Source organism: Polypterus senegalus, chromosome 16 (assembly GCF_016835505.1).
Source record: "Polypterus senegalus isolate Bchr_013 chromosome 16, ASM1683550v1, whole genome shotgun sequence".
Lineage (NCBI taxonomy): Eukaryota > Metazoa > Chordata > Cladistia > Polypteriformes > Polypteridae > Polypterus > Polypterus senegalus.
Window position 1 is genome coordinate 8,027,115 of NC_053169.1, and position 27,373 is coordinate 8,054,487.

The 27,373-nt window shown below is 42.2% G+C and overlaps 1 protein-coding gene across 2 annotated transcripts in view; it reads right to left on the reverse strand.

The window, feature by feature from the left end:
* The window catches only part of hmgcll1 (3-hydroxymethyl-3-methylglutaryl-CoA lyase-like 1), a 56,690-nt gene extending 30,870 nt beyond the window's left edge, over positions 1–25,820 (reverse strand). Inside the window, exons 1-5 of one of the 2 annotated variants that reach the window (XM_039738585.1) lie at positions 25,530–25,804; positions 22,697–22,774; positions 17,904–18,011; positions 11,458–11,553; positions 8,396–8,544 (exon numbers count right to left, since the gene is read on the reverse strand). In XM_039738585.1, the coding sequence (XP_039594519.1) occupies positions 8,396–8,544; positions 11,458–11,553; positions 17,904–18,011; positions 22,697–22,774; positions 25,530–25,625 (527 nt within the window). In that variant the 5' untranslated portion in view covers positions 25,626–25,804. Of the gene's footprint in view, positions 1–8,395; positions 8,545–11,457; positions 11,554–17,903; positions 18,012–22,696; positions 22,775–25,529 lie in introns of both variants that reach the window. The other variant, XM_039738586.1, reaches the window with a different exon arrangement.
* Positions 25,821–27,373: the final 1,553 nt, after the last annotated feature.

The window sequence follows — 27,373 nt, forward strand, 5'->3', positions numbered from 1 at the left end:
TTCTCACCGTGATTATATCTCGCACTGCCACCTGGTGGATTCTTCCAGATTTTATGTAAAATATGCGTGCGAGTATAAACAGTAAAACGCTTGCGTAGCAGGAACGTTCACTGGAGCAGGCATCGCGTCGCGTGAAGTATAAACCTGGCCTAAGAGGGATGTGGTTTTCTTATTTCCTATTTGTATTTTACCCTGCATCTTTTCGTTCCGGGGTGGCACGGTGGCGCAGTGGGTAGTGCTGCTGCCTCGGGTTTGCTTCCTCCCTGTATGGAGTTTGCATGTTCTCCCCGTGTCTGCATGGGTTTCCTCCCGCACTCCAAAGACATACAGGTTAGGTGCATTGGCGATCCTAAATTGTCCCCTAGTGTGTGCTTGGTGTGTGTGCCCTGCGGTGGGCTGGCACCCTGCCTGGGGTTTGTTTCCTGCCTTGCACCCTGTGTTGGCTGAGATTGGCTCCAGCAATTGGCTCCAACGCAAAGGTCATACCCTCCAAAGAGCTGACCTGGAGACTGACATGGACTACCAAAACTCCATCTGTAAGTGTGCCCGGATGGGACACTAAATGAGTCACCCAGTCCCAATAGGACATTGAAGACTACTGGCTGGAGGAGGTCATAAAGTCAGACCACCAGACCTGTTGGGACCGGCAGTAGTCGGCCATCGTTCTCCGGGACACACATATGGGCACCTGGACCTGCCCATGAAGGCGGAGCTCAAAGTAGGGGCGGTGATTTGGATCAATGGTGCTCTTGTGAACCTGGTCCAGTGGGGAGCAGGCCTCTGATTATGATGGAGGTGCCCTCAGCCCAAAAGCCATCAAAAATAGACCCCTAAATGCGAGGAGAGCACGACGCATGCATTGAAATCTGTAACATCGATGGCAGTTGAAGACATCAATAGAATGGCGGTTCAATTGAGCGATACATGATTTGGTCCCGCGTGAATTCATTTGGTATTTTCTGCATCTTGAATTCTATTGTAGGTCCTTCCCGGTCCGGGTTGTTTGCCGTGTAATCAGCGCATACTCCAACCTCTCTCTCTCTTTCTCTCTTCCATCTCCGCCATTTTGAGAGCTGTTGTTGGCGCCGTTTCCCACGTTGCTAGGGGTGTGGCTTCTGGGGTTGCGGTTAGTCGGGCGGAAGTTCCTTTCGTTATTCAATCTTCCCCTACAAACATCCTAAATGAATAAAACAAGCATCTGAAAGACGTTTTTCGTTATTGCGTTTCTCACGGGTTTCGTCTGGTTTTGACTTATTTGCCTGATTTTTGTTTCGATTTCGATTCCTTAGAAGTCTCTCATTAGAAGTTGGTCACTAGCTTTATTTTTATTTCTTTTGTTTTTTTTAATGCACTTCTCCTGGTTTAGCTCAGTAAATAAATCAGTAGTCTGTTTCTTTCGGCAGGACCGATACGTTGTCGTAGTTATTTTGTGTACGCTCTCTGCTGTTCAGTTTCCGGTTAAGTTGATGGGATGTTAAAAGAATTAGTAGCAACGTTTGTGAAAATATGAATTGAAAAATGTGCACTTGCAGTAAACTCTCCGTCACAAGGACTGGCATTAAGAGAGCTGATAACAAAGGAGCTACAGGAGATTTCAGGACTCAAAACACCCAAATCGACAAATCTGCCTAATGGCACCAGTGGATGACCAGACGAGGCTGCACAACGTCCACCTTTCTGACTGCACGTCTAAACGAATAATTAAAGAAAGTTAACATTACCGTCGAGCTGGGAATGCAAGAATGCTGTGGTAGAATATAGCCGCGGCGTTTTAAATCCCACAGTGCAGTTGTCTCTTGTAATTCGTGCACATATAGGATGGTCCAGATCTAATTATGCAATTTTCATCACGCTATAACTTATTAAGTTTATTACATAGAAAATCAGCCAAAAAATCCTGGACCATCGAGAAGTATGCGAACTGACGACATGAAGAATTGTCTTTGCGCCGAACTGGAATCGTCCCCACATAAATCAAAGTCATCCAGACAATCTGGATCTGCACAATTAGATCTGGACCACTGTTTGGCTTTAAACTTTGTAGCGGGGCTACATAGTAGTAATAGTGTTTGTGTTCGTACCATGTGCGTCTTGTTTCCATCGTCCCGTTTACTGTTTGTGTGTGTCAGTGAATGCCATCCCCGTAAAGGGGGATGGATGATGGAAGGAGATCGCAGCCCCAAACCTGGAAAACACTGGTTTTCAATTAATCAATTACATTCGTCACAGGACTATAAAAACAATCAAGAGGGAACGAAGAGAAGGAAGGAAAAGGAGGAGAGAGAGAAGGAGACGTTCATTTTACGACCACGAACCACTTGTACCTGCTGTATTCCACAGAATAAGAACAGAAGTAATTGAGATCTATCAGTCTGGTAAAGGTTATAAAGCCATTTCTAAAGCTTTGGGACTCCAGCGAACCACAGTGAGAGCCATTATCCACAAATGGCAAAAACATGGAACAGTGGTGAACCTTCCCAGGAGTGGCCGGCCGACCAAAATTACCCCAAGAGCGCAGAGACGACTCATCCGAGAGGTCACAAAGACCCCAGGACAACGTCTAAAGAACTGCAGGCCTCACTTGCCTCAATTAAGGTCAGTGTTCACGACTCCACCATAAGAAAGAGACTGGGCAAAAACGGCCTGCATGGCAGATTTCCAAGACGCAAACCACTGTTAAGCAAAAAGAACATTAGGGCTCGTCTCAATTTGGCTAAGAAACATCTCAATGATTGCCAAGACTTTTGGGAAAATACCTTGTGGACTGATGAGACAAAAGTTGAACTTTTTGGAAGGCAAATGTCCCGTTACATCTGGCGTAAAAGGAACACAGCATTTCAGAAAAAGAACATCATACCAACAGTAAAATATGGTGGTGGTAGTGTGATGGTCTGGGGTTGTTTTGCTGCTTCAGGACCTGGAAGGCTTGCTGTGATAGATGGAACCATGAATTCTACTGTCTACCAAAAAATCCTGAAGGAAAATGTCCGGCCATCTGTTCGTCAACTCAAGCTGAAGCGATCTTGGGTGCTGCAACAGGACAATGACCCAAAACACACCAGCAAATCCACCTCTGAATGGCTGAAGAAAAACAAAATGAAGACTTTGGAGTGGCCTAGTCAAAGTCCTGACCTGAATCCAATTGAGATGCGATGGCATGACCTTAAAAAGGCGCTTCATGCTAGAAAACCCTCAAATAAAGCTGAATTACAACAATTCTGCAAAGATGAGTGGGCCAAAATTCCTCCAGAGCTCTGTAAAAGACTCATTGCAAGTTATCGCAAACGCTTGATTGCAGTTATTGCTGCTAAGGGTGGCCCAACCAGTTAATAGGTTCAGGGGGCAATTACTTTTTCACACAGGGCCATGTAGGTTTGGATTTTTTTTCCCCCTAAATAATAAAAACCATAATTTAAAAACTGCATTTTGTGTTTACTTGTGTTATATTTGACTAATGGTTAAATGTGTTTGATGATCAGAAACATTTTGTGTGACAAACATGCCAAAGAATAAGAAATCAGGAAGGGGGCAAATAGTTTTTCACACCACTGTATCTGCTTTTCTTTTGTGCTTATTTACACCGTCGATTGTGGGGGAAAGGTTTAATTTGTTAAAGGTACGGCTTGATTAGATTTAACCTCAGCAATTAATCCAGGCCACAGGTCTTGGAGGTGTAGCTGCCGGCCAGGTAAGGGGTCGGCCGTTACAACTTTAAGTCGGAGACTTGTAGATCGTCTGACACGTGTTGCCAACAGAGAAAAGTAGTGTTTCTTTCCAATGAAGAGGAGTATCCGCGAGAATTGAAAGATTTCTTGTGTGGTGAAAATGAAATCCACATATGCAAGCGGCAGAGACGAGAAGTGGCTGGCGCGTAACGCAGGCCGGGGAGTTGGCGAGCAAAGCCTTTTAGTATATATATATAGGGTGGGCCATAAGTTTCCATACATATGCTTTTTACCATTTTTTATTTTTTATATTGGTTTGATCAGCAATTTCCGGATGCTTGGATTGGTCGCCGTGGTCCTGTGTATTGGCCTCCCAGATCCCCAGATCCCACCCCACTTGATTTTTTTATCCTTGGGGGCATTTGAAGGCCAGGGTGTATCAGGAAAAGATACGAAACATAAATCATCTTAGGGAACGTATGACCAACGTCATTACAAGCATAACTCCAGCTGTGCGAATACGTGTTCATCAGCAGTGGCGGACACGAATTGAAATGTGTTTTCAAAACAACGGCAGTCATGTAGAGCATTTTATATAAATAAAAATGTTTATTTTTCCTATGTATGGAAACTTATGGCCCACCCAACTCCAGGGCTCATCTCAATATAATTCCACCCTGAATTGAGGGTTACTGATGTCACCTAATGCTTCTCCTCTCATTTCTCCTGCAGATCGAACAGTTAGCGGCGGGACAATAAATGATGTCACTTCCAGGTTCCGGCCCCTCGAGCCCCCTCACCTGTGCCTCAGACTTTGTTTTGACTGACATTTGGAAAAATGTTAGCAGGTATTTTTTTTGTATTTTTTGAAACCACCTTGCTATATTTCAGACCAAATGTATGGGGATCACCATCTGGTACCACATCCGTTTATGATTATGGAGGGGCGTAGTGTTGGTCCTATGGCTAAAGGATCTGGGCTGGTAACTTGAAGGTTGCCAGTTCATATCCCGGCATTGATAGAAGGAATGCCACTCTGTTGGGCCCTTGAGCAAGTCGCTTAACTTGCAGTTGCTCAACGGGTGCTGTACAAATAGCTGACCCTCCACTCTGACCCCAAAATTCTCCGGAAAGTAAGTTGAGATATGTGAAAAATGACAAATTCCGAATATAAGAAATTGTATATGGCGATTCAAGGGTTATTTATTACCATATATATCTTTTTTATTATGCATGTGACAGAGGGTCACCTTCCAGCCTCATCTAAACAATGTGGTACCACCCCAGGATGACAGGGGGCGCTGTTGCTAACAATCTTTTCTCCTTTTTCCCTTGCAGCACTGAGAGACCACCCCTTGAGGAAGCTCCGCCCCAAAGGGAGATGCCCCCTGAAGGTGGCTGAGTGGAACTCCTCCAAGCTTGACCTTCCCAGAAATGCTGCTAGAGGGCGATAAGAGGCAGTGAAATTTCAAAAAGAGCAACAAAACAGCAGAACTGGTAGAACCAGACGGTGGATCGAGATAAAGAAATGTTTTGGACAGATTTGTTTTTTTTTTTTTTTTCTGCAACTCGACTTTGGTTTCTTTATGCCATGTAAACAATTGGGATGTCCTGGCAACGTGGGTGGTAAGCCAGCAGAACATGATGGATCCAACTACGGCTGAAATAGAGCAAACAAGGAATTTCCTGTTTGAATGGAGTGCACTTTTATGACGGCCTTCATACTTTAAACTGCCCCAGCTGTGGAAAAAAACAAAAAAAAAACAAAATTCCATCCAACCAGGGGTTCGACCAGAGCCAGCACAGAAATGGGCAGCGTCAGAATGCAGCAGGCCACAGTGTGTGTCGCACAACGGCACGGGCGCCTCTGTTTGCTGCTCGGTTAGCATTTGTTTGGCACGGTGCTGGGCGGTCGGACGTTACGCAGAACTTCAGATCAGAGCGAGAAAGTAAATATTTAGAAGGAGAGGTCGTGTGAACGAGAACTGGGATGTGGAAGTGTGTGAGTCCAACAACTGAGCGGGATGATAAGGCTGTCTCTTTTAATATAGCGCCTTTGTAATCCAACAAGATGGTGCTTTTCAAACACTGTAACCACAAGTGGGCACCACCAAGCCCCAAACCATAGGCACATTGTTATCCAACACAATTCTAGGTTCAAGTAAAAGGCTTTTATTTGCTACTAATACTTTTCAGGCAAGCACCAGCTGACATACTCCAAAACAAACAGAATCTCCACCTCCTTCCACTTCAAGTTGAGTGTCCTCACCTCGAAGAGTCAGAGTCGCGAGGCAACAGGCTCCTTTTAAACTGGACCCAGGACTGCTTCCAGTACCCCAGGATTGGTCACCCGGAACATTTCCAGTTCAGGTGGAAACTTGGGATAGCCTGTCCTTGACATCGACCACCCAAAGACCATAACAGGGGTTATACTTCTGGACTCCAAGTCCCATGCCACCCTCAACTGTCTCTAGAAACACTAAGGTAAGGTCAGGTCAGGCTGGGGAGTGTGCACTGTTACAGCGTGTTGCCACATCCACCACACGACAAAACAGCTCGGGATCCTGGTTGGCAAGACACGCAGTCCAGTTCCACCATCTGGAAATGACCCTCTATCTGCCACAGCCAGGTGTTACATGGGCGTCCCCTTGGCCTGGTCCAACCACTCAAGTCCTCAACAATGAGGGTCCTGTGAGCAGGATCACCCTCGGGTAATGGCGCCACTTGGCCGTAGTGCCATAACTGACGCTCCTTCATAATGCAGGTCATGTGCCTCATTTGGGACTCCGTGAACAACACAAAGTCAGACCAGCGACACCCATGGATTCTCAGAAGAGACACACATGAAGGAGTCCAGTCTTCATCTCAGGTCACTGGATAGCGTCCATGTCTCACAAACAGGCAGTACCAGGAGTCTAAAGACTTGGACCTTCATCCTTTTCATGAGATATCAGGAGTGCCACACATCCCTTTCCAGTGACCTCATGACCTCCCCCATGCTCTCCCAGTCCATCTACTGACTTCATAGGAAGAGTCACCAGAGTCACTACCGAGGTAAATAAACTTCTTGACGAGGTCGACACTCTCTCCGCAGACAGACACACTGCTGATGGCCGTGCCCAAGAGGTCATTAAAGGCCTGGCTCTTTGGTTTTTATCAGGACACTCACTCAGTCTCTCGAGTGCCCCGATCAAAGCCTCCATTGACTCCGTGAAGATCACAGCATCATCGTGAAAGTCAAGATCAGTGAATCTGATCCCACGGTACCCCAACATCAGTCCATACAAGCATTGAACAGAGTAGGAGAAGAACACAACGCTGATGGACCCCAGAACCAACTGGGAAAAACGCGGAGGTCCTGCCTCCACTCTGCACAGCACTCATAGTACTAGTGTATAGGCCCGCCATGATATCAAGCAGCCTTGAGGGGATCCCGCAAAGTCTCAGGATGTCCCACAGGGCAGCTCGATCAACTGAGTCAAACGCTTAATGAAAATTGACAAAGGCTGCAAAGAAAACTCTGCTGATATTCACATTTGCGCTCCATAAGGACCCTCAGTGTCAGGATGTGGTCGATGGTCAACGTCTTAGGCGTAAAACCAGACTGGTAGGTGAGCAAGTGATCACAGATCCTATCGTGGACAACCCTAGCAAGGACCTTACAAGAGCGGTGATATCCCCCTGTAGTTGCCACAATCCAGGCGATCGCCCTTCCCTTTACAGATAGGGGTGGCAAGCCCCGTTTTCCAGTCAGTTGGGATGACACCCGTCTCTCGTAAATGGAAGTTGCAATGCCAGGAGGACAGCCTGACCACCAGCCTGGAGAAGTTCACCCCCAGATACCACAGACTCCTACAGCAGTGGTTCTTAACCTGTGGGGTGGGCCCCTCTAGGGGGCAAGTAACAAAAGGGGGGCGAAGATGTGAAAAAAAGAAAACAAGAATCAAAAATATGCAAAAAAAATCTGTTGAAACCAAAACAAATAAACTTAAACTACATTCTGATACTAGAACAATAAATATAGAGTTAGATATATAGAGTCGATAAAAGTTAAGTAGGCAGAATAAAATATGCATCTCCATTTCAAAAAAATGTTGAGGGGGGGGGGCGCGATTAAAAGTATTATGAAAACTCGGGTCACAAATACTTAAAGGTTGAGAAACGCTGCCCTACAGCCTTCCCTGCCCTCAGCTGGCTGAACTATAACACCACCTGCCATTTCTTAAGGGTTGCTTATGTCATATGTGATATGTTCTATCAGACGGCTGTGGCGAGCGCCCTCTTCTATGCGGTGGTGTGCTGGGGAGGCAACATAAAGAAGAGGGACGCCTCGCAGGCCTGGACAAACTGGTGAGGAAGGCAGGCTCTATTGCAGGCACGGAGCTGGACAGTTTGACATCCGTGGCAGAGCGACGGGCGCTGAGCAGACTCCTGTCAATCATCAGGATCATCTCCAGACAGAGGAGCAGCTTCAGCGACAGACTGCTGTCACCGTCTTGCTCCACTGACACACTGAGGAGACCCCACACTCCTTCCTTTGAATTATTATTTTTCCTTATACAGACTTCCATCCATCCAGTATCCAACTACAGGGTCACAGGGGTCAGCTGGAGCCAATCCCAGCCAACACAGGGCACAAGGCAGGAAACAAACCCCAGACAGGGCGCCAGCCCACCACAGTTATACAGACTTTATATCGCATTTTTAAGGTGATTAAGAGTAATACAAACCCCCGAACTGGGATATTGGCCCCCTTCGCCGACTTGACCACTTCTTCGAATCTCCACATGCTTTCTTCGATAGAGCAGTTAATATTCTTTCGGCTGAATGTCTCCGAAGCCGCTCCAAAGACAGCCACGTCTGTAGCACCAGCCGCCACCTGAAGAGAGAGAATACAGAAGGTCCTCTTGTGTAAAAAGAAAAAATTCAATGGAGGTTGAAGACAACAAGCGGTTGGACAAAGTGACTCTGTCCCCACACCCCTGGGAAGGAAAGCTATTCGATACTTTCAAAAGAAAGAGAGAACATCTGTTCCCACCAGAACCATCAAGGGTCTAACTGTAGCCTGCATCCACCGACATCTTCTAGTGACGTCAGTCACGATACACCCACGGTCTTATGACTTGGAGTCTCCAACCTCACATAAAGGATGTGAAAGCCTCCCCAAATGTTTCCTTTTCTTTTTCATAACTTCTTTAACACACTACTTCTCCACTGCGAAGCGCGGGTATTTTGCTAGTATATATATATATATATATATACACATACAGGTATAATTCCGTTACAATGAATATCTTTACAACAAAAGTTTCATTACATATGACACAAGTCTTTCAAAATCTTGTTACTATGAAATACATTCAGCAGATGCTTTCATTACAACAAAGTGCCCAAAAGACCTTGAAAATCGAATGAATCCTCCGCAGAGCAGTTAGTTCTGTGGTCGCAGCTCAGTTGTGCACAACGACCCCCAAACAGAAACATTGTAACTTCTTTCTTCGAACTTTCCTCGTACTGTTTTTTTTTTTTTTTTTTGCTGTTTTTGTTTTCGGTGGTTTTCAGTGATGCATTTTGTTTATCGCTCGTGAACATTTGAAAAACATCCATTGGAATTGAATTCATTGTCACCCTCCTATAGAAACAGCAGACACGAAAAAAATGATAACAGTTCATATTAGGAAAAAAAAAACAAAAAACTTTACATTTTTGCAGCTCTCGTTTGCGGCAACAAGAAAATAGACGTTGCCGGTGAATTGGAATTTCGCCATCGACGCTGTCAACTTTTACTCTTGAAAGACCGAGCAAAAAAAGAAGAAAAATACATCCATCCATCCATTATCCAACCTGCTATATCCTAATTACAGAGTCATGGGGGTCTGCTGGAGCCAGTCCCAGCCAACACAGGGCGCAAGGCAGGAAACAAACCCTGGACAGGGCACCAGCCCACCGCAGAGAAGAAAAATCTCGGGTTGCAGATGTATGCGAACTGCTCCATTTGAAGATGTTGAAAAAGTCGTTTTTATGTGGTTCAGTGAGGCTCATTCAAGAAACATTCCTGTTAATGTGGCACTCATTCAAGAAAATGTGAGGTTTCTAAACTCTCTTGGGACCTCCATCAACTGGATAACACGCCGAGGAGCATCACAAAGAGCGATCACTGCGTCTATAGAAGACTGTTTATCTGTTGCTGGGGCAACAGCAGGCTCACAGTTCTGCAGAGTCTCTCCGCCAAAGCAAACTCAATGGGTGATACAAGGAACATTGTAAATGCAGGGAACAGCATTACTTGGCCATTAACCTGGCCACAACTCTGCCTGGCTGTTGTGTCTGTCTATCGGAGAGTGGCAAATCGCGCTACAATTAATAACCCTGCTGTTCCTGTTTAAGGCTGAATAAAACTGGTTTTGCTCAAGTACTGAGACTCAGCCTCGTGTTTTGGGGTACAAGACAGGGACTTATAGCGCGACCACACGATCTTTTAGGATTCGCTTCTGTGGCGCCTCACTGCATCGCTGCGAGCCTGCTGTTACCCTGCCCTGGCAACAGACAAACAATCTTACACAGACGCAGCAATCGCACTGTGGCACGCACTTCTGTGTGACATTCCCGTTGGGTGGGGGGTGGTCCCAAAATAGTTCAAAAACCTCACAATATGAAGAAGAAGAAAAGGATGATTTGGCTTCTGATTGATAACTGTGCTGCACACAACATGAAACTGTGATTCAGCCATTGGATTTGGGTATCATTCACACCCTGAAAGTGTATTATTGCAAGGAAATGCTGAGAAAAATTCTCATCAGCATAACTTGTAGACAGGAGAAAAATTAGCGCGAAAGAAGCTATTGAAATGATTGCAAACGCCTGGACACAAGTTAAAGAAAGCACAATAGCAACAAATACAGAATCACATTACAATTAATTTTTCATTACAACAAAATGCGGAATTTTACCTGTATATATATATATATATATATACAGTATATATGACATGGTGGCTTGCTTTGTGAGACAACCATTACAGGAAGCAGCAACTGTGGAAATGTCAGGTAAAAAGGTAAAAGGAAGAGCTAGGGGCGGGGCCACTGTGGAAATGGCAAGAAAAGGAGGGGCTAGAGGTGGAGTGAATGGGAAAATAGAAGGTGAAATAAGGGGCTGGGGCAGAGCAACTAGGGACAGTGCAGGTAGAACAGTGCTTCTCAATTATTTTCTGTCATGCCCCCCCTAGGAAGAAGAAAACATCTCGCGCCCCCCGCGCGACTATAAATAGTATCATTTGTCTATAAAATTGTTATAAGTACACCTCTGCATAACACTGTATCCTTATTAACGTATAAGAGAATAAAAAAAGAAAGAAATATGGACCAATTTACAACAAAGAATAGCTTTATTAAATGTAACAGAAAAGATTTAAAGTGCATTCTAAATTCAAAAAAAATTTTAAAGAAAAATAAAAAAGCATGTTCCCCGAGGTCAAACGCGCCCCCCTTGACGGAGCCACTATTTGAGAAACACTGAGGTAGAAGGAGGGGCTAGGAGGGAAGGGGCTTGGGTAATGGCAGGTAAAGGTAGAGGGCTAGGTGTGGAGTGACTAGTGAAATAGCAAGAGGGGCTGGGCAATTTAGGACATGGCAGGTGAAAGGAAGGGCTGGGGTGCAACGACAAAGATAATGGCAGTTAAAAAGATTGGTTAGGGTGTAGAAATGGCAGCTGATTGGAAGGATTTGGGTTGGAGATCCAGTCCAATCCTTAAAATCTGCAATGGGAAGGTACAAAATGGCAAGAAGTTACTTACAGCAGCTTGAAAGCCTTGCAGATTGGGAGTCAGCACTGGGTACTGAACACCAGGGTGTCTCTTTATTCCAGTTAAGACTTCTGTGTGATCAGCCATCTTATAAAAATGACAAATGAACAAAAAAGAAAATAAAGAAAGTAATCATTGGTCATTTAAAGAAAAAATATCTGTAAGTCTACAAGAAAATGTGAATAATCACACACACACACATATATATATAGTATTTACACGTGTACCACGAGCACATTTTTTCCCGAAAATTAGCATTAGAAAATCAGTTGCGCGTCATACACGAGGAAATTCAATTCTGTAATGTTTACTTCTGCTTGGGCTCGCTTGCTCGCTCTCTCTTTCTCTCTCTCTCTCTCTCTCTCTCTCTCTCACTTGCTCGCTCTCTCTCTCTCTCTCTCACTTGGTCGCTCTCTCTCTCTCTCTCGATCTCTCTCTCTCTCGCTCTCTCTCTCTCTCTCTCTCACTTGGTCGCTCTTTCTCTCTCTCTCGATCTCTCTCTCTCTCTCTCTCACTTGGTAGCTCTCTCTCTCTCTCACTTGGTCGCTCTCTCTCTCTCTCTCTCTCTCACTTGGTCTCTCTCTCTCTCTCTCTCTCTCTCTCTCTCTCACTCTCTCTCTCTCTCTCTCTCACTTGGTCGCTCTCTCTCTCTCTCTCTCTCTCTCACTTGGTCGCTCTCTCTCTCTCTCTCTCACTTGGTCTCTCTCTCTCTCTCTCTCTCTCTCTCTCTCTCTCTCTCTCTCTCTCTCTCTTGTTTTTGAATCAGTTTGCCATCGTCATTCAGCATGGATAGTAGCAAACGTTTATGCTCCTTCACGGCGGGAGAGAAACTAAAAGTGATTCTGGAAGCAGAGAAGATAGGAAATCAGGCAGCAGGTCGCAAGTACGGTGTTCCAAAGTCATGTGTTCGAGATTGGTGACGGAAGAAAGAAAAACTTTCATCATGCCACAAAAACAGAAGGGCATTTCACGGAAAACGTGCCCTAAACGCTTCCTATACAATCACAATGTGTGTTGTACAGGGGGCAAAACGATTTTCACGATTTTCTTTGTAAAAATTAGGGTGCGCGTCTTACACGAGGGCACGTGGTACATGAGTAAAAACGGTACATAGATATACACTTCACTCATACACCCCACCCCCGGGGGCCACTACACGCCAGCCATTTCGCATCTCTGCCGCTGATGTTGTGAAGGGGAGGGGCTGAACGCAAGCTAAGGAAATGCAGTCGGATCAGCTGCTGGCTTGCCGCTGCTGCTACTGAGCTACGTGTTCTGCTTGTCGCGCTGCGCGTCGATCATTTAAAAGCCCGTACAGCATCTGTCCTTTTGTCTCACTGCCTTGTCTCATGGGATGTTAAAGTGTCTCCTAGAAATTGTTTGTGAGTAGGGCGTGACGTGCAAGTAGTCTCGCGGGACTTCAAAGTGTCTCTCCAAGATGATCACGTCTCGACCTAAGATATTTGTTTATTTAGGCTCCCATATCATTTTGTTATTTTTTATTAATTGTCACATTTCACAATGTATCAATTCATTTACATAATTCTTTTCTTTGTCTGAAATATTCTGGGACCCCATTCTAGAACATGGTGTGTGATCCATGCTGTTGTACAACTCAATATCTGCCTTGGTGTTCCTCCGTCTACATACAGTAGCTAATGATTTTGCCATGACATAGGGAGTCAGCGGTGGGATATCAACACTCTACCTTCTGTTTCGAAGCCCGGCTCCTGTGTCTCCAGAGCGCGTTGTCTGCCAAGTGCCGGTGTGTATTTCATGTTGTTGTAAAGCCGGCTGTCTTTCTGATCCCTCTTGCTACTCTGACTTTTAGGTATTTCCCAATGTTTGTCTCAGTTACAGTTCACTTTGCACAGATAATGACTTCAACGTGCTTTTTCTTTCCTTCAGAATTGATTTGCTTGTCTCACTGTGGATAAACAGAGTTAAATGTCACAGGCAGGCATCCAGCTACCAGCATCACGGGCGCGGGCTCATGCCAGACACCTAGCGAACAGGAAAGCTCTGCTCGGAGTTCTGAGCTGTGCATCTTCTGTTCTTTTCTGCCTTAATTTATTGCAGATGCTGCTTTATCTTATCCATGGCAAAGGTTTGAAGCTTTTGCTATTGTAAACTTTACTGAACAGAAGAAAAGACTTCAAGGCCTCGGCCCACTTTGACCGACCGCCCACCCCCCCCCACATCACCCACAAGCTCCACCACGGCCTGCTTTTAAGTCCAGTAGATCTATGAGGTGTCGCCTCAAGGATGGGACTGTTTTGGCTCTTTGGAGATAAGCGTAGCTTACAATGTTTAACCAACAGGTCTCAAGTATTTGGGGTGGCGTTAAGGGGGGGCTCAGCATTTTTACTTTTATCTTCTTCAGTCTTTCTATGTTAATTAAGAAAAGCAAGCCAAGATCTGAAGGCTGAGCAGGGTCACTTCTTAGGGGCAAAAGTGGGAGAGCAGTGGCCCACATTCATTTGGGAAGCATTCAAGAGCACGTCACTCCAGTACGAAAAGAGCAGATCTTCTGTGCCAAACCTTTCTGCTCCACCCCAGTTGGTACTAAGCGTTAATCGACTCAACTCAATTTCTACTGTTATTCATTCACATACATGACATACGATTGAACAAAATTTCATTCCTTACAATCCCTGGTGCATATGCAAGACAACATACATTTGACATACACCTTAACATTACCAAAAACCAGAGCATTACGACTATAATTAAAAGAAAAAAGGACATGAACTCCTGGAAGTGCCAGGATAGACATTAACGCAAACATGAGCACCGTATGTGGGAGCCAAAGGAGCCGCTGCATCTGTGTGTGCCACCATGTTTCACAGTGATTCAGTTGTGGCTTCTGGGCTTTAAAAATGAGCTACATGCTGTTTGTCCTTGTTCACCAATGCATCCTGTTTAGACTTTATATGCATTTTATTTCAGGAGCTTGTAAATTTATCTTGTCTAACTATCCTGCCGATTATACTAAAGTATCTATCTATCAATCTATCTATTATATAGTGCATTTCCTACCTAGCTATCTATCTTATAGTGCAATTCTTATCTATCTATCTATCCTGCCAACTATACTAAAATAAAGATTTTCTATCTATTATATAGTGCCTTTCCTATCTATCTATCTATCTATCTATCTATCTATCTATCTATCTATCTATCTATCTATACTAAAATAAAGATTTTCTATCTATTATATAGTGCCTTTCCTATCTATCATCTATTTAGCTATCTATCCTGCCATCTACTGTATACAAAAATAAGGACTTTCTATCTATCTATCTATTATATAGTGCCTTTCCTATCTATCTATCTATCTATCTATCTATCTATCTATCTATCCTGCCATCTATACTAAAATAAAGATTTTCTATCTATCTATCTATCTATCATATAGTGCTTCATATCTATCTATCTATCTATCTATCTATCTATCTATCTATCTATCTATTATATAGTGCCTTTCCTTATCTTATCTATCTATCTATCTATCTATCTATCTATCTATCTATCTATCTATCCTGCCATCTATACTAAAATAAAGATTTTCTATCTATTATATAGTGCCTTTCCTATCTATCATCTATTTATCTATCTATCCTGCCATCTACTGTATACTAAAATAAGGACTTTCTATCTTTATTTAGTCTCACACTATCTATCTATCTATCTGTCCTACCAAATATACTAAAATAAATGTTTTCTATCTTTATTTAGATAGTCTGGCACTATTTGTCTATCCTATAGTGCCTTTCCTATCTATCTATCATCATATAGTGCCTTTCTTATCTATCTATCTGTCCTGCCAACTATACTAAAATAAATATTTTCTATCTATCTATTATATAGTGCCTTTCCTATCTATCTATCTATCTATCTATCTATCTGTCGGGCTTTTTCCCGATTTGTTTGAGTTAATGTTAGTCTCACGTTATTGTTTGGACTCCAGCTGGTGGAATACATAAAGAACTAAAGATCTTATCATGGCTGAGCCCTAACAAATCAGTGCCCTGCCCCTGCCACCATTGCAGTACATCAAGGAATATACGGATGAGAACATTCATAAATGTCTTGCCCCCAAACCACCTCCTCCAGTAAAGGACAGCTACATGATGTTCGGTAATCAGTTTCAATGTGATGATCTCATTACCCGTCCCCTCAAAAGTCAGGGCTGCTGAGTCGAACGCTTTGTGAAAATCGAAACTCGGCCGATATTTGTGTTTGCGCTCCATCAAAACCCTCAGTGCCAGGATGCGGTCGATGGTAGACTTCTTAGACGTAAAACCAGACTGTTCCAGTTAAAGTAAAAGTTAGTAAAGGACAATAATAAAAAAAATGAAGGTGTAAAATAAGAGATTTGGAAAACAAGGAATAAAAATCCAAAATGAATGAAATGAGGTCTGGAGACCACTTTATAACTCACAGAATCGTCATTGGTGTTCTGTCCTGACAGCAAACAGGCAGGAAATTTTTTTTTAGAATGTCACAGACAGTAAAGAAATGGATCAAAGCCGAGAGGTTGAAAATAGCAACATAACCAGAGCGTGAGGCAAAAATCAAGATCTAAGACATGCAAAGAAAAATATCTGAAACTGAACAACTCGAATGTGAAGAAAAGTAGCAAAGCGTCTTTTTGAAATCCACAGATCAGATAAAGAATTAGGGTTAATGAACCACCCGCTGACCTTTGAACCTGTTATGTCAGCTGCCATCAGGTCATGACCTCTAAGGCCACACCCCTAGAAACACAGGACGTGGACTTAGCAACAGACACCAAAAATGGTGGCAATCATTTGGATTAACATGGCATCCAAGACGTTATAGAAAAACGAAACAACTCCACAAACCTTTAGAAATGTTGAACAAATGAAGACTGGTAAAACATCTGAAAAAACAAATCAACTACCGACACTGGACCACTTAACCATCAAAACGAGCAAAAAATTAACAGCAAAACTAGATCTTAATATGTTTAGATTGAGGCCCAAAGACTTTATAACTGTAAATAAATGAACAAATAACTAAAAGGTCTGAGGCCTAAAAACACAAAAAGACCAGAGGCCTAGTAATTCAAAAGGCCGAAGACCTAACATCACAAAGAGCTCAGAGGCCTAGTAGTTTTGAGGCCTAATGACTTAAAAAATATCAAGAAGGCCAAACCCAAAAAGGTCAAGATGGGTGTGCCTTTCATAATAAATGAATGTTAAACCCTCGAAAATCCCTACAAATATTAAAAAAAAATTACTACAGGCGTTTTTGATGTGCCATTTGTTGGAATGACAAAAGCAATGAATATGTCTTTGTTATATGCCAGCGATTCTCAACCTTTAAGAATTTGCAACCCCAGTTTTCATAACAGTTTTAATTGCGCCCTCCTAACCTTTTTTTGAGAGGAGCCCACTAATACCAATTTGTTCTTTTTTAATTAATGATATATCATGGATGCATATTTTATTACACCTGCTTAACTTTTATTGACCTTTATCTAACTCTATATTTATTTTTCTAGTATCAGAATGGAGTTTAAGCTAATTTGTTTTGGTTTCAATAAATGGATTTTTCATATTTTTGATTCTTGCTTTTTTTTTCACATCTTCTCTCCCCCCTTTTTGCCCCCCTAGGGTGGCACGCCCCGCAGGTTGAGAACCACTGTTATATTCCATTTGGAATAAGATTTGTAAAAGCAGAGTGAATGTTTGTGATGTGCACTCTGTTATAATGACAAATGCAATGCATTGTATTGCTACAACTGTTTGTGTGGCACCATCTGTTAGAATGGCACAGCAACTGGATGAACATACAGATACAGAGACACTACTCTTTTTATTAAGATTGATTTATTTTCGTTATTTATTATTGATTGTTCTGCATGACTCTGTTTTAAATAAACCCTATTACTTATTTGGACCCTTTAATCCTGTTCTCTTCCTTCTCACTTACCTTATTCTGTTCTCAACAATGAACTACAAGATGCTCAACCAGAGGATGGAGCCCCTGGCCAAGGCTCCTGGGCATCACATGGATGGATTCTAAATTTCCTTAAATATACAGAATACACATTTCCATATTTCTCTAGTGTGAGGCTTAGCAGAATCACTGAGTCAGCCGTAGGATGAAAGCTGCCGCTTTTTACTTTATATAACACCTTTTATGACAGATGCCCGTCCAAAATTCATTTGCAGATATAAAACAATTGCTTCAATATTTTCTACAGTCCAGCCAAATGAAGTGTGGCTCAGGGTCACACAATGACTCACTGGAGAGGATTGAACTCGGCCCTTGTGAACACCTTAGGCCCGAGGCCACTCAGAATAGGACATGCGCGCATCATCTTGTTGGCAGCCAATCACAATTCACTATTCCAAAGTAAGCTGAGCTCATTACGAAGACAAGCAGATGAGATCCTCAACCCTTACCTGAGGCACCCATTTTGAAGACACAAAGCTTGTTGCTTCTATAACAGTCAGGCCAGTTTCTGACAGCATGTCGATGAATTCAATTTTTGTTCTTGTTGGAATAAATTCCTGCAACAAAAGCAAATGGAAAGTATAAGAAATGATCCACTCCTCCTGTATGTCAAACAATAGAATTGTACTTAGAATCAGGATAAGACAGTAAGCCACCAGAAAAAAACACCCAGCAGGTCCACCATCATCATCACCTCCAACAGTTCACTTTACCACATTAAAAGTTAGCATCTATCTATCTATCTATCTATCTATCTATCTATCTATCTATCTATCTATCTATCTATCTATCTATCTATCTATCTATCTATCTATCTATCTATCTATCTATCATATAGTGACTTTCATTTCTATCTATCTATCTATCTATATCTATATCTATATCTATAGATCGATCAAGTAGTGGGCTTCATTTTAGAAGTTAAAGTTAAGACTTCCTGCTAAATTACAGGATTAAAATTAGTATTAAAATTCAAGTGCTGAATGCAATGTGAGACAGATAGATATTTTAGTATGGTCAGCAGGATAGATAGATAGATAGATAGATAGATAGATAGATAGATAGATAGATAGATAGATAGATAGATAGATAGATAGATAGATAGATAGATAGATAGATAGATAGATAGGAAAGGAACTATATTATAGATAGATATATAGATATATATTTTAGTATAGTCAGCAAGACAGACAGATAGATAGATAGATAGATAGATAGATAGATAGATGGATGAAAGGCACTATATGATAGATAGATAGACAGATAGATGTAAAGGCACTATATAATAGATAGATAGATAGATAGATAGATAGATAGATAGATAGATATAGATAGATAGATGTAAAGGCACTATATAATAGATAGATAGATAGATAGATAGATAGATAGATAGATAGATAGATAGATAGATAGATAGATAGATAGATATGGAAGGCACTATATAATAGATAGATAGATAGATAGATAGATAGATAGATAGATAGATAGATAGATCACGAGTAAAGAGAGAGCCGAGTAGTTGACACCAGAGGGTCAGGGTGAAGGACATGTGGTGGCCTGACCTAGGGGACTGTGGTCTGTTGGTCATTAAATGAAGAATCCATTTACATTTACGTGTTTGACTGATGCCTTTTATCTGAGGTGACTTACAGCATTTATTCTACAATTGGTGACATTTCTTTTGGTTTCCAATCGGCGCCCAGACTGGTCAAGTGACTTGCTCAGGCTCACCCAATTTTCAATAGTGGGGTTTGAACCCACAACCTCAAGACTGCTTGTCAACTACAAATGGAGGAGCTAAAGCCAAGTTTTCTGAACTTTGTGACCAGCTTGGAGGGGATGATAGGACTGAATGGTGAACTAAAGTCAATGCACTGCATCCTCACATCAGTTCAGACTCAACTGAAGACACTGTGAGAACCTGCAAACCGCTCACACACACACCACGCACAGATTCCACATTCAACATTTGGAGTAATGGCAGGTTAAGAGGTGGGCATTGCTCCCTCGGCCCTCTGAGCCTAACAGTCCAACTCCTTCCCCAGTGGACCACACAGTAGGAGTGAAGTCTGAGCGCCGTGCCATCACAGTCAGCAAATGGCTGCCATCCATCATGCAAGAGCCCTGAATGTGGTGCTGATCAAGACGGGACAACAAACTCGGAGCATATGAGACATCTGGTGACACACAAAGGCCCGCTATGTTTGTTGTCTATCTCAGAGCGCCCGTTTCACAAACATTTAAAGTTACAATCCAAAACACATGTAGCTTCAGTTATTTATTTATATTTTTCATGTAAATATGGTAATACCCAAATTCAAACCCCGTTGTTACTCCTGTTCAAACATGTTGGGCTCCTTAAGATAATGCAATTACGTCTTCTTGGAAAAAGAAAGAAGAACAGAGAAGCACATGTTAAAAAAAAAAAAAAGACGAGTCTCTCGAATTGACCGTAAAATAGATGAAAGAAAAACAAAATCTGATGATTTGATTTAGAATCACATTGCATCGATTTAATTAGCAAATGTCTCAAAACATTTCACGTCCCTGAAAGGTCTGAAAAGTGAAACATTGTGCGTTGGCCCAGGCAAAAGTAAACGAATAAATAAGCACGAAAACCACTTCAAATGACGGCCACGGGAGCTGCAGCTTTTGAAGTCAAACATGAGGAGCCCGGCAGGCCAGTGCTGCTTTGTCATTATTCTCATTCTAATTATCTAAACTCCTTCCCTTCTATCCATTTGTAAATTCTGGCATGTAGAGGAGACAAAGCCTACCCTGGCAGCACTGGGTACACAGCTGGGCCCATCGGTGGACTCAGCTCCCACTCACCTGCATGGGGCCAATTTAAAGACTCTCCTTAAATATCTCTTTATTTTTAATACAATAACTCCTCTTCTCGAAAAGCACTCCCTCGGCCCGTCTCAAGTAAGTAAGCCACCAGTCTCTCTCCCCTCTATATATCATAGATGGATAGACAGATATTTTAGTATAGTCTGCAAGAAAGATTCACAACCAAGAACGAGGTACTCAATTCACATTCATTTGATTCACAAAGTTAATCATTACCTGAGAACGAGGTACTCAGTTCCCATTCATTTGATTCACAAACTAAATCATTACCTGAGAACGAGCTACTCAAATCACATTCAGCTGATTCATGAACTGAATCATTACCCAAGAACGAGTCACATGATTCCCCTTTCGTATGATTCACAAACCAAATCATTACCTGGGAACAAAGTTCTTGATTCACGTTCATTTGATTTGTGAACTGAATCATTACCCCAAAATGAGTCACACAATCCACTCTCATTTAAATTCAAAGCTGAATCATTACCCACAAATGATGCACATGATTCATGTACATTTGATTTGCAAATTTAATCTTTACACAAGTAGGAGTCACACATTGCTCATACATTTGATTCTCCAACTGAACCATTACCCAAGAATGAGGCACTCGATTCACTTTCATTTAATTTGTGAACAGAATTGTTACACAAGAACAAGTCATACAATTACTATTCACTTCATTCACAAACTGAAACATTACCCAAGAATGAGGTGCATGATTTACATTTATTTGATTTACAAACTGAACCATTTAAAGAGAACGAGGTAATCGATTCCAGTTGATTCGATTTGTGAACTGAATCATTACCCAAAGATGAGTTATTCCTGTTCATTTGATTTAAAGCTGAATTGTTATCCAGGAACGACACACGCAATTCACTTTATTTGATTCAGGAACTGAATCGTTACCCGGGAATGAGGTGCACAATTCGAATTCATTTGATTTGTGAACTGAATCCTTACCCGAGAATGAGTCCCTCAGTTCTCGTTCATTTATGGCTTTCTAAATTATCATCAACTATGTTTTGTACATTTAAACTGGACAATGTCATGATCTGAATTATCTACATGTCATGTTTACTACATCATTTATTTTGTATAGTTGTGTATGAATGATATGACTATGTATTTACCATGCAATTCATTCAAAGGGAACTGCAACTCCTTCAAAAGTTTTTTGTTTTTTTTTAACTGCCAAAGGCCTGACATCCAATCAATGAGTCCAATTAATCATTATCGGTAGTGTAAAAGAATTGAATTATTACATTGTGTAGAAATGCCCATCAATAGTGAACTCCACATCATGAAGCATCTGGGATTGTGTGTCTCCAACATCCAGCCTCACCCTAACTAGAAGACAAATGACTGTCTTTTGTGTTAAGAACTAGAGAGTCTAAAAATTCTCAAAGTAGCCACTAGAGGGCAATCAAAGCCCAGCTGGTCAGGAAAAGGGCAAATGTTAAATCTTTATGAATGAAAGATTTATAATAATTATTAAAAAAAAAATCAGGAAGAGCACAAAAAAGACAAAAGGCAATACCAAAGCGAACAAAGCTGCAATACGACCTCCAAAGTGTGGTCAAAAGACACAGTGAAAGGGCACAAAAATCCAGCAAAATAGAAATATCAAAAGAGGATATATATATATATATATATATATATATATATATATATATATATATATATATATATATATATATAACAAATAAATAAAAAAGAAGAACTCACAAACCACCTAACACATTCAATGAACCACAAGGGACATTGGGTTTCCCTTGTGATGATGGGCAGTTGGCCCCGCCTCTTGGGAACCACCCACAAAACATAAGGAACATAGCAGAAAATTATTTGACATATAGGAACTAAATAATTAACAAAGTTAATTTAAAAATAAGCAAATGAAACATAACTGTGGTTTTCGAACCCTGGTGTTGGCAGGGGGACAAGGGGTGAGCGGAGGCCCCAGCTGAAGCACGACACTTTGCAGTTTTTTAATTGTTATTTTCTTACTTTTCCATTGGACATTACACAGGGCATCCCCAATTTTTACGTCTTTTTTTCACAGTTGGAACAAAATTATTATTTGTGGTAAAATCATAGCACATTAGAAAAATAACAAAGAAATAAAATCAGACTCATTAAGAAAGAATCAAAACTAAAAAGAAAGAAAACACCTAAAAAGATATACCAAGTAAAACTTAAAATACAAAAACGAATAAATAAAATGAAAAGGTGCCTAAACCAGAGATGAAACTGTAGCCATCCCATTATATAATTAGATGTCATTATTGACCCCCATACTTCAGGACCCCCCATAACCAAAGGGACATGTTGAATAACACGCATATTCACGTAAGAAGTTTAAGGCAAGTGACATTTTAGATACCTTTTCGTTTTGTAGCCCATCTCTTGGTCCGACTTCTACTATCTTCACGCATTCCGGAAGTTTGCTTCTCCCAGAGCCCTGCAACATATGACAGTCTATCAGAATCAGACAGTCTCTCCAAACCGTAACACCATCCACTTTATTTTGCCGCATTTGCATGTTGTGCTTATAAAGTTTCCACTGTCATCATCGTGTCCATCTATCCATCCATCTGTCTGTCCACGTAAAACAACTCGGTGTCCAGTGGGTCCATTTTGTTCAAGTTTGGCTCCCTCATTCTTCATGCCGATCTGTCAGGATGCTTCAACCTTTCCTTGCTATATCTTGATGACAGATTGCTCATGCCTTGCACCCTGTGCTTGCTGAGTTAGGCTCCAGCCCCCAACCCACCCTAAGTGAGCTTAGAAAATGGTGTGGTATGGCATCTTGATTACAGCACAAGAATGAAACCTGTGGAGCGGCCATCCCAGAACTTCCTTGTATGTGTTCAGCCTTCTCTAAAGTTGATGTCACATTACACAACATCTTGTCATGGGGTACGTTAGACTTACAGGCAGATACTGCTGAAGTTGTGGCCAAACCATGTCAGTTTACAAGACTGAAAATTACAGGGCATGTCAGACTTAATGACTGAGTGAAGACAGGCCAGCACAGTCATGTTCACCACTTTTTGGGACACCTAAGGGCGTGTTCCTTGGCGAAGCTGGTGCTGTACAAAGGGTTAACAGGTACAGCAAGTTCAGCTGCAATCTCAAACCTTTTGATTATTTTTCCATGCTCTTTGGGTACATAAAACACGAGACAGTAGACAGACGAGCTTCTCTTTCCTTTATGAGGTCCAAAAACACCTGTGTTATTGCTGCATTACATGCATCATACTTCTGATTGAGCATTCATTGGTTACCAGCTTTCATGCACGCAGGGCACATCTCTACAACTAAAGACACAATCAAACCTGAGTCACGGAATGGATAGATAGATAGATAGATAGATAGATAGATAGATAGATAGATAGATAGATAGATAGATAGATAGATAGATAGATAGATAGATAGATAGATAGATAGATAGATAGATAGATATGAAAGGCACTATATAGTAGATAGATAGATAGACAGATAGATATGAAAGGCACTATATAAAAATAGATAGATAGATAGATAGATAGATAGATAGATAGATAGATAGATAGATAGATAGATAGATAGATAGATATGAAAGGCAGATATACATATAGATAGATAGATAGACAGATAGATATGAAAGGCACTATATAAAAATAGATAGATAGATAGATAGATAGATAGATAGATAGATAGATAGACAGATAGATAGATAGATAGATAGATAGATAGATAGATAGATAGATAGTAATTGTGATGGAGGATTCTGCATGAGCTGAAAGTGCCCCAGACAATTTGTATGTGATACCAGAAACAGTTCTTGGGTCTAATTCAAAAAAAGCCCGTGGCCCATCGCAGTGGGCAACACTTAATTATTGGAAATATATCGTTGGCAATTAGATACCTTTATTTGAACTTGAATTTGTGTTGGGTAATACTGTCTTAGGTTTGGGACTCAACGGCATCCCCTTGTCTTTGCAATAGATAGATATATAGATATAAAAGGCGCTATATAAGAGATAGATAGATAGATAGATAGATAGATAGATAGATAGATAGATAGATAGATAGATAGATAGATAGATGTCCCTCTGAATGTCACTACTCACATTAAAGGAATGCTGTCTCCCAAGAAAAAAACAGACTACCTGGCCCATTGTTGTATAGTCCACTTTAAAAAAAGGATACAGGTCTGTGTGTCTGTCCCATTGCTATGTCTCTGTCATTCCAAGTGATGGTGCATCACAAAAATGTTGAGAAATGAATTTCAGAGAGACATATGCATTGCATTGGTCATTCCAACAGATGGCACATTACAAGCATCTGACAAAATGCATTTTATTATTACAAATGTTTGTGATGCACCCTCTGTTGGAATGACAAAGGTAATGTATTTGCTTACTACACACTTTCTGATAGATGATACAATCTATGCTGATTATTTAGATTTCAACCTATCTTAGATGGATGGTACACTTGGTATGCATATATTATGAGGGTTAAACTTTTCTTTAAATTACATAATTCTGTTATGTGAAATTGTACTGATTTATGTTCTGTTATTTATTTATTATCATTCTTACCTAATCTCATTACTTTTTCTTGCAAAGCACATTCTGTTGATGAAAATGTGCTGCAGAGTAAATGTTGTTGTTGATGTGTCTGTTGTTCTAAAATGTTTCTTGGCCATCACTACAGATGACCTGGGATAAGCAACATATAAAGAATTTATATTTTTGGCCGGAGTGTTCCTATAATTTGAGGACGTGATTTCATTTCTGTGTGCCCAGTGTGCTCCTTTCTCGTATTACTGAGGCTCTACCATGGACTGAAAGAGTCAGTGAAGTTCTGTGCTTTCACTCTTGGCCTCCAGACCTGCCTTGATGAATGACAACTAAGGCCGCCATCAGAGAGGAGGCCGTTATACATCACTGGGGGTAATAAAATTCAGAATCCCCCTTGGGAAGATGGTGCCTGTGTGGCGCACATTTTTGTAGTCCTAATGAATCAGGGCCACTGAAGGCAAACAGGAAAAGAGATGAAGGCCAAGACAGGCACCCCATGAGTTAAGGCTTTGTAGGAATAAAAAAACGAACTTTGTGAAATGTACGTCAGTTACGTGGCTCTACCCCTCATGATCGCTGACATCCTGAAAATAAACAAATCTGAAATGGTTAGTCTGAGAAATTGAGAAGGAGGGCAGAGCCTACCTGATGCTGACATATTAAATCAGAGAGCCACGGCTGCTCCTTGATGAGGTACTCATAGCTGAGGCACTGCTTCACCGCACCGGAGATGTTCCCCATTGGATCACCCGGCTCGCCCCGGCACTGGCAAACCCAAATCAAACGTGCCAACCACGGACGGCATTTGCGAGACAGCCCTGGAGATCCGCTCCGCGTGATGAGAGCCTGCACTTTCAGCTCATTGGGATCAGGAGCCGGCAGCAGGCGAGCAGACAGGAGGCCGAGTATGACTCAGCCGTTGCCACGGAAACGGCAGCACACCGTCTCAGATGGAGGAGGCAGGAGAGGATGCTGCTGGGAGAAAAGTGTTAGAGCGAAGAGTGAGGAAGAGGAATTGTGGGAAGGCGTGGAGCAGTTAAGGCCGAGAAGGACTTGAGTTCCTCCTTCAACCACAGAAGTTGCATTCAGTTATATGAACTCATGTTGTCACATCGAATAATGTGAGTATTAACAAGGGGGGAGATGGGGACAGGAATCAGGGGGAGAACTTTGAGAATTGTCTTCACTTGAACATTACACACCCTATGAGTATTCAGGGAGGTGGCCCATCGCTGCAGATACTTCAAGGACAGGCTAGACTGGCCTCATCACACAGAGGAGCTACAGAAGAAAGGGCAGGCGTGTGAGCAGAGAGGCGGTCCTGATCGGCTCCACGCTCCCCACTTACTTCTGGGAGCTTTTCCAACCCCGAACAGTTGATACTCCTGTACCAAGATGAGCTGGCCCAACGAGGACACACGCAGCCTGAAAGGGGTTGCTGCAAGAAAATGTCAGGTGCGTTTATTTAAAATCAAAACTGAAGCAGCATCCAAAGTGCAGGGCATAACATTGTCCCAGTAAACAAATAAATAAATCATCCAAAAAAAAAAAAATCAAACTGATGGTGGAGGTTAAAAGTCATCCAGTAAATACTCCATTAAAAATCCTGCAGTAAGAAATGCTTTGAAACTCCCGAGCCCTGGTGCAGCCCTCTAAAACCCAACGTCTGCCCCAGCTTCAGCGTGAGGAGATGTCAAGCAGCGGGCACAGGCAACCCCAGGCACGCCAATCCAGTGACATTCCAATGGGTGGCTCTGAGACCAAGTCCCTCTGAATTCGTGCTGGCATTCCCAAGTCTTGCGGGGGACTCATCTGGACAGTGGCTACTTTGTGCCCTAGGCCAAGCTTATTATTGTGCCAACTGGCTGTTTGGTAGAATAACCTGTGTGGCTGGGGTAGGCGTTATGATCTGCGCCCAAGTCGAATGCCCTAATTTGACTTAATGGTGGTGCCGGCCCTGTATCCGGGAATATTCTCAGCAGGACCAAACCTCAGCCCCCTCTTCAACACACCATCCCCGGGGCTCACATTCCTGTTGCCCTTCTCTCCATCCTTTAACCTCCGTCTCTCTTTTCGATGTCTCTTCCGCCCTTTCCTGTCCCCCTCTCCGCTGTGCAGGCTCCTTTCATCATCTGACCTAATTGGGCACTTACATTCACACGACCGGCCAGGCACTCCAGCCACCCCTCGGGAGGAGCGTTTACGCACACCCGTCCCCAATTCTAAGCCTGCACGTTCTCGGACATGATGACTTATTTAAAACTTGCACACCGCCATGGACCACTTATCACAGGCAGGAACATCCATCACATCTTCTACAACTCTGTGATGGCCAGTGTGGAGTGCTGGGTGTGTAACATCACGTCAAGAGAGGCCCAGCAAATTAAGAAGCTATTTAAGAAGGGGGTTCAGTTATGGGGCACCCTCTGGTCCTGCTGGAGGTAGTAGAGAATGAAGACAAAAGTGAGCGCCATTATGAAAAATATTGT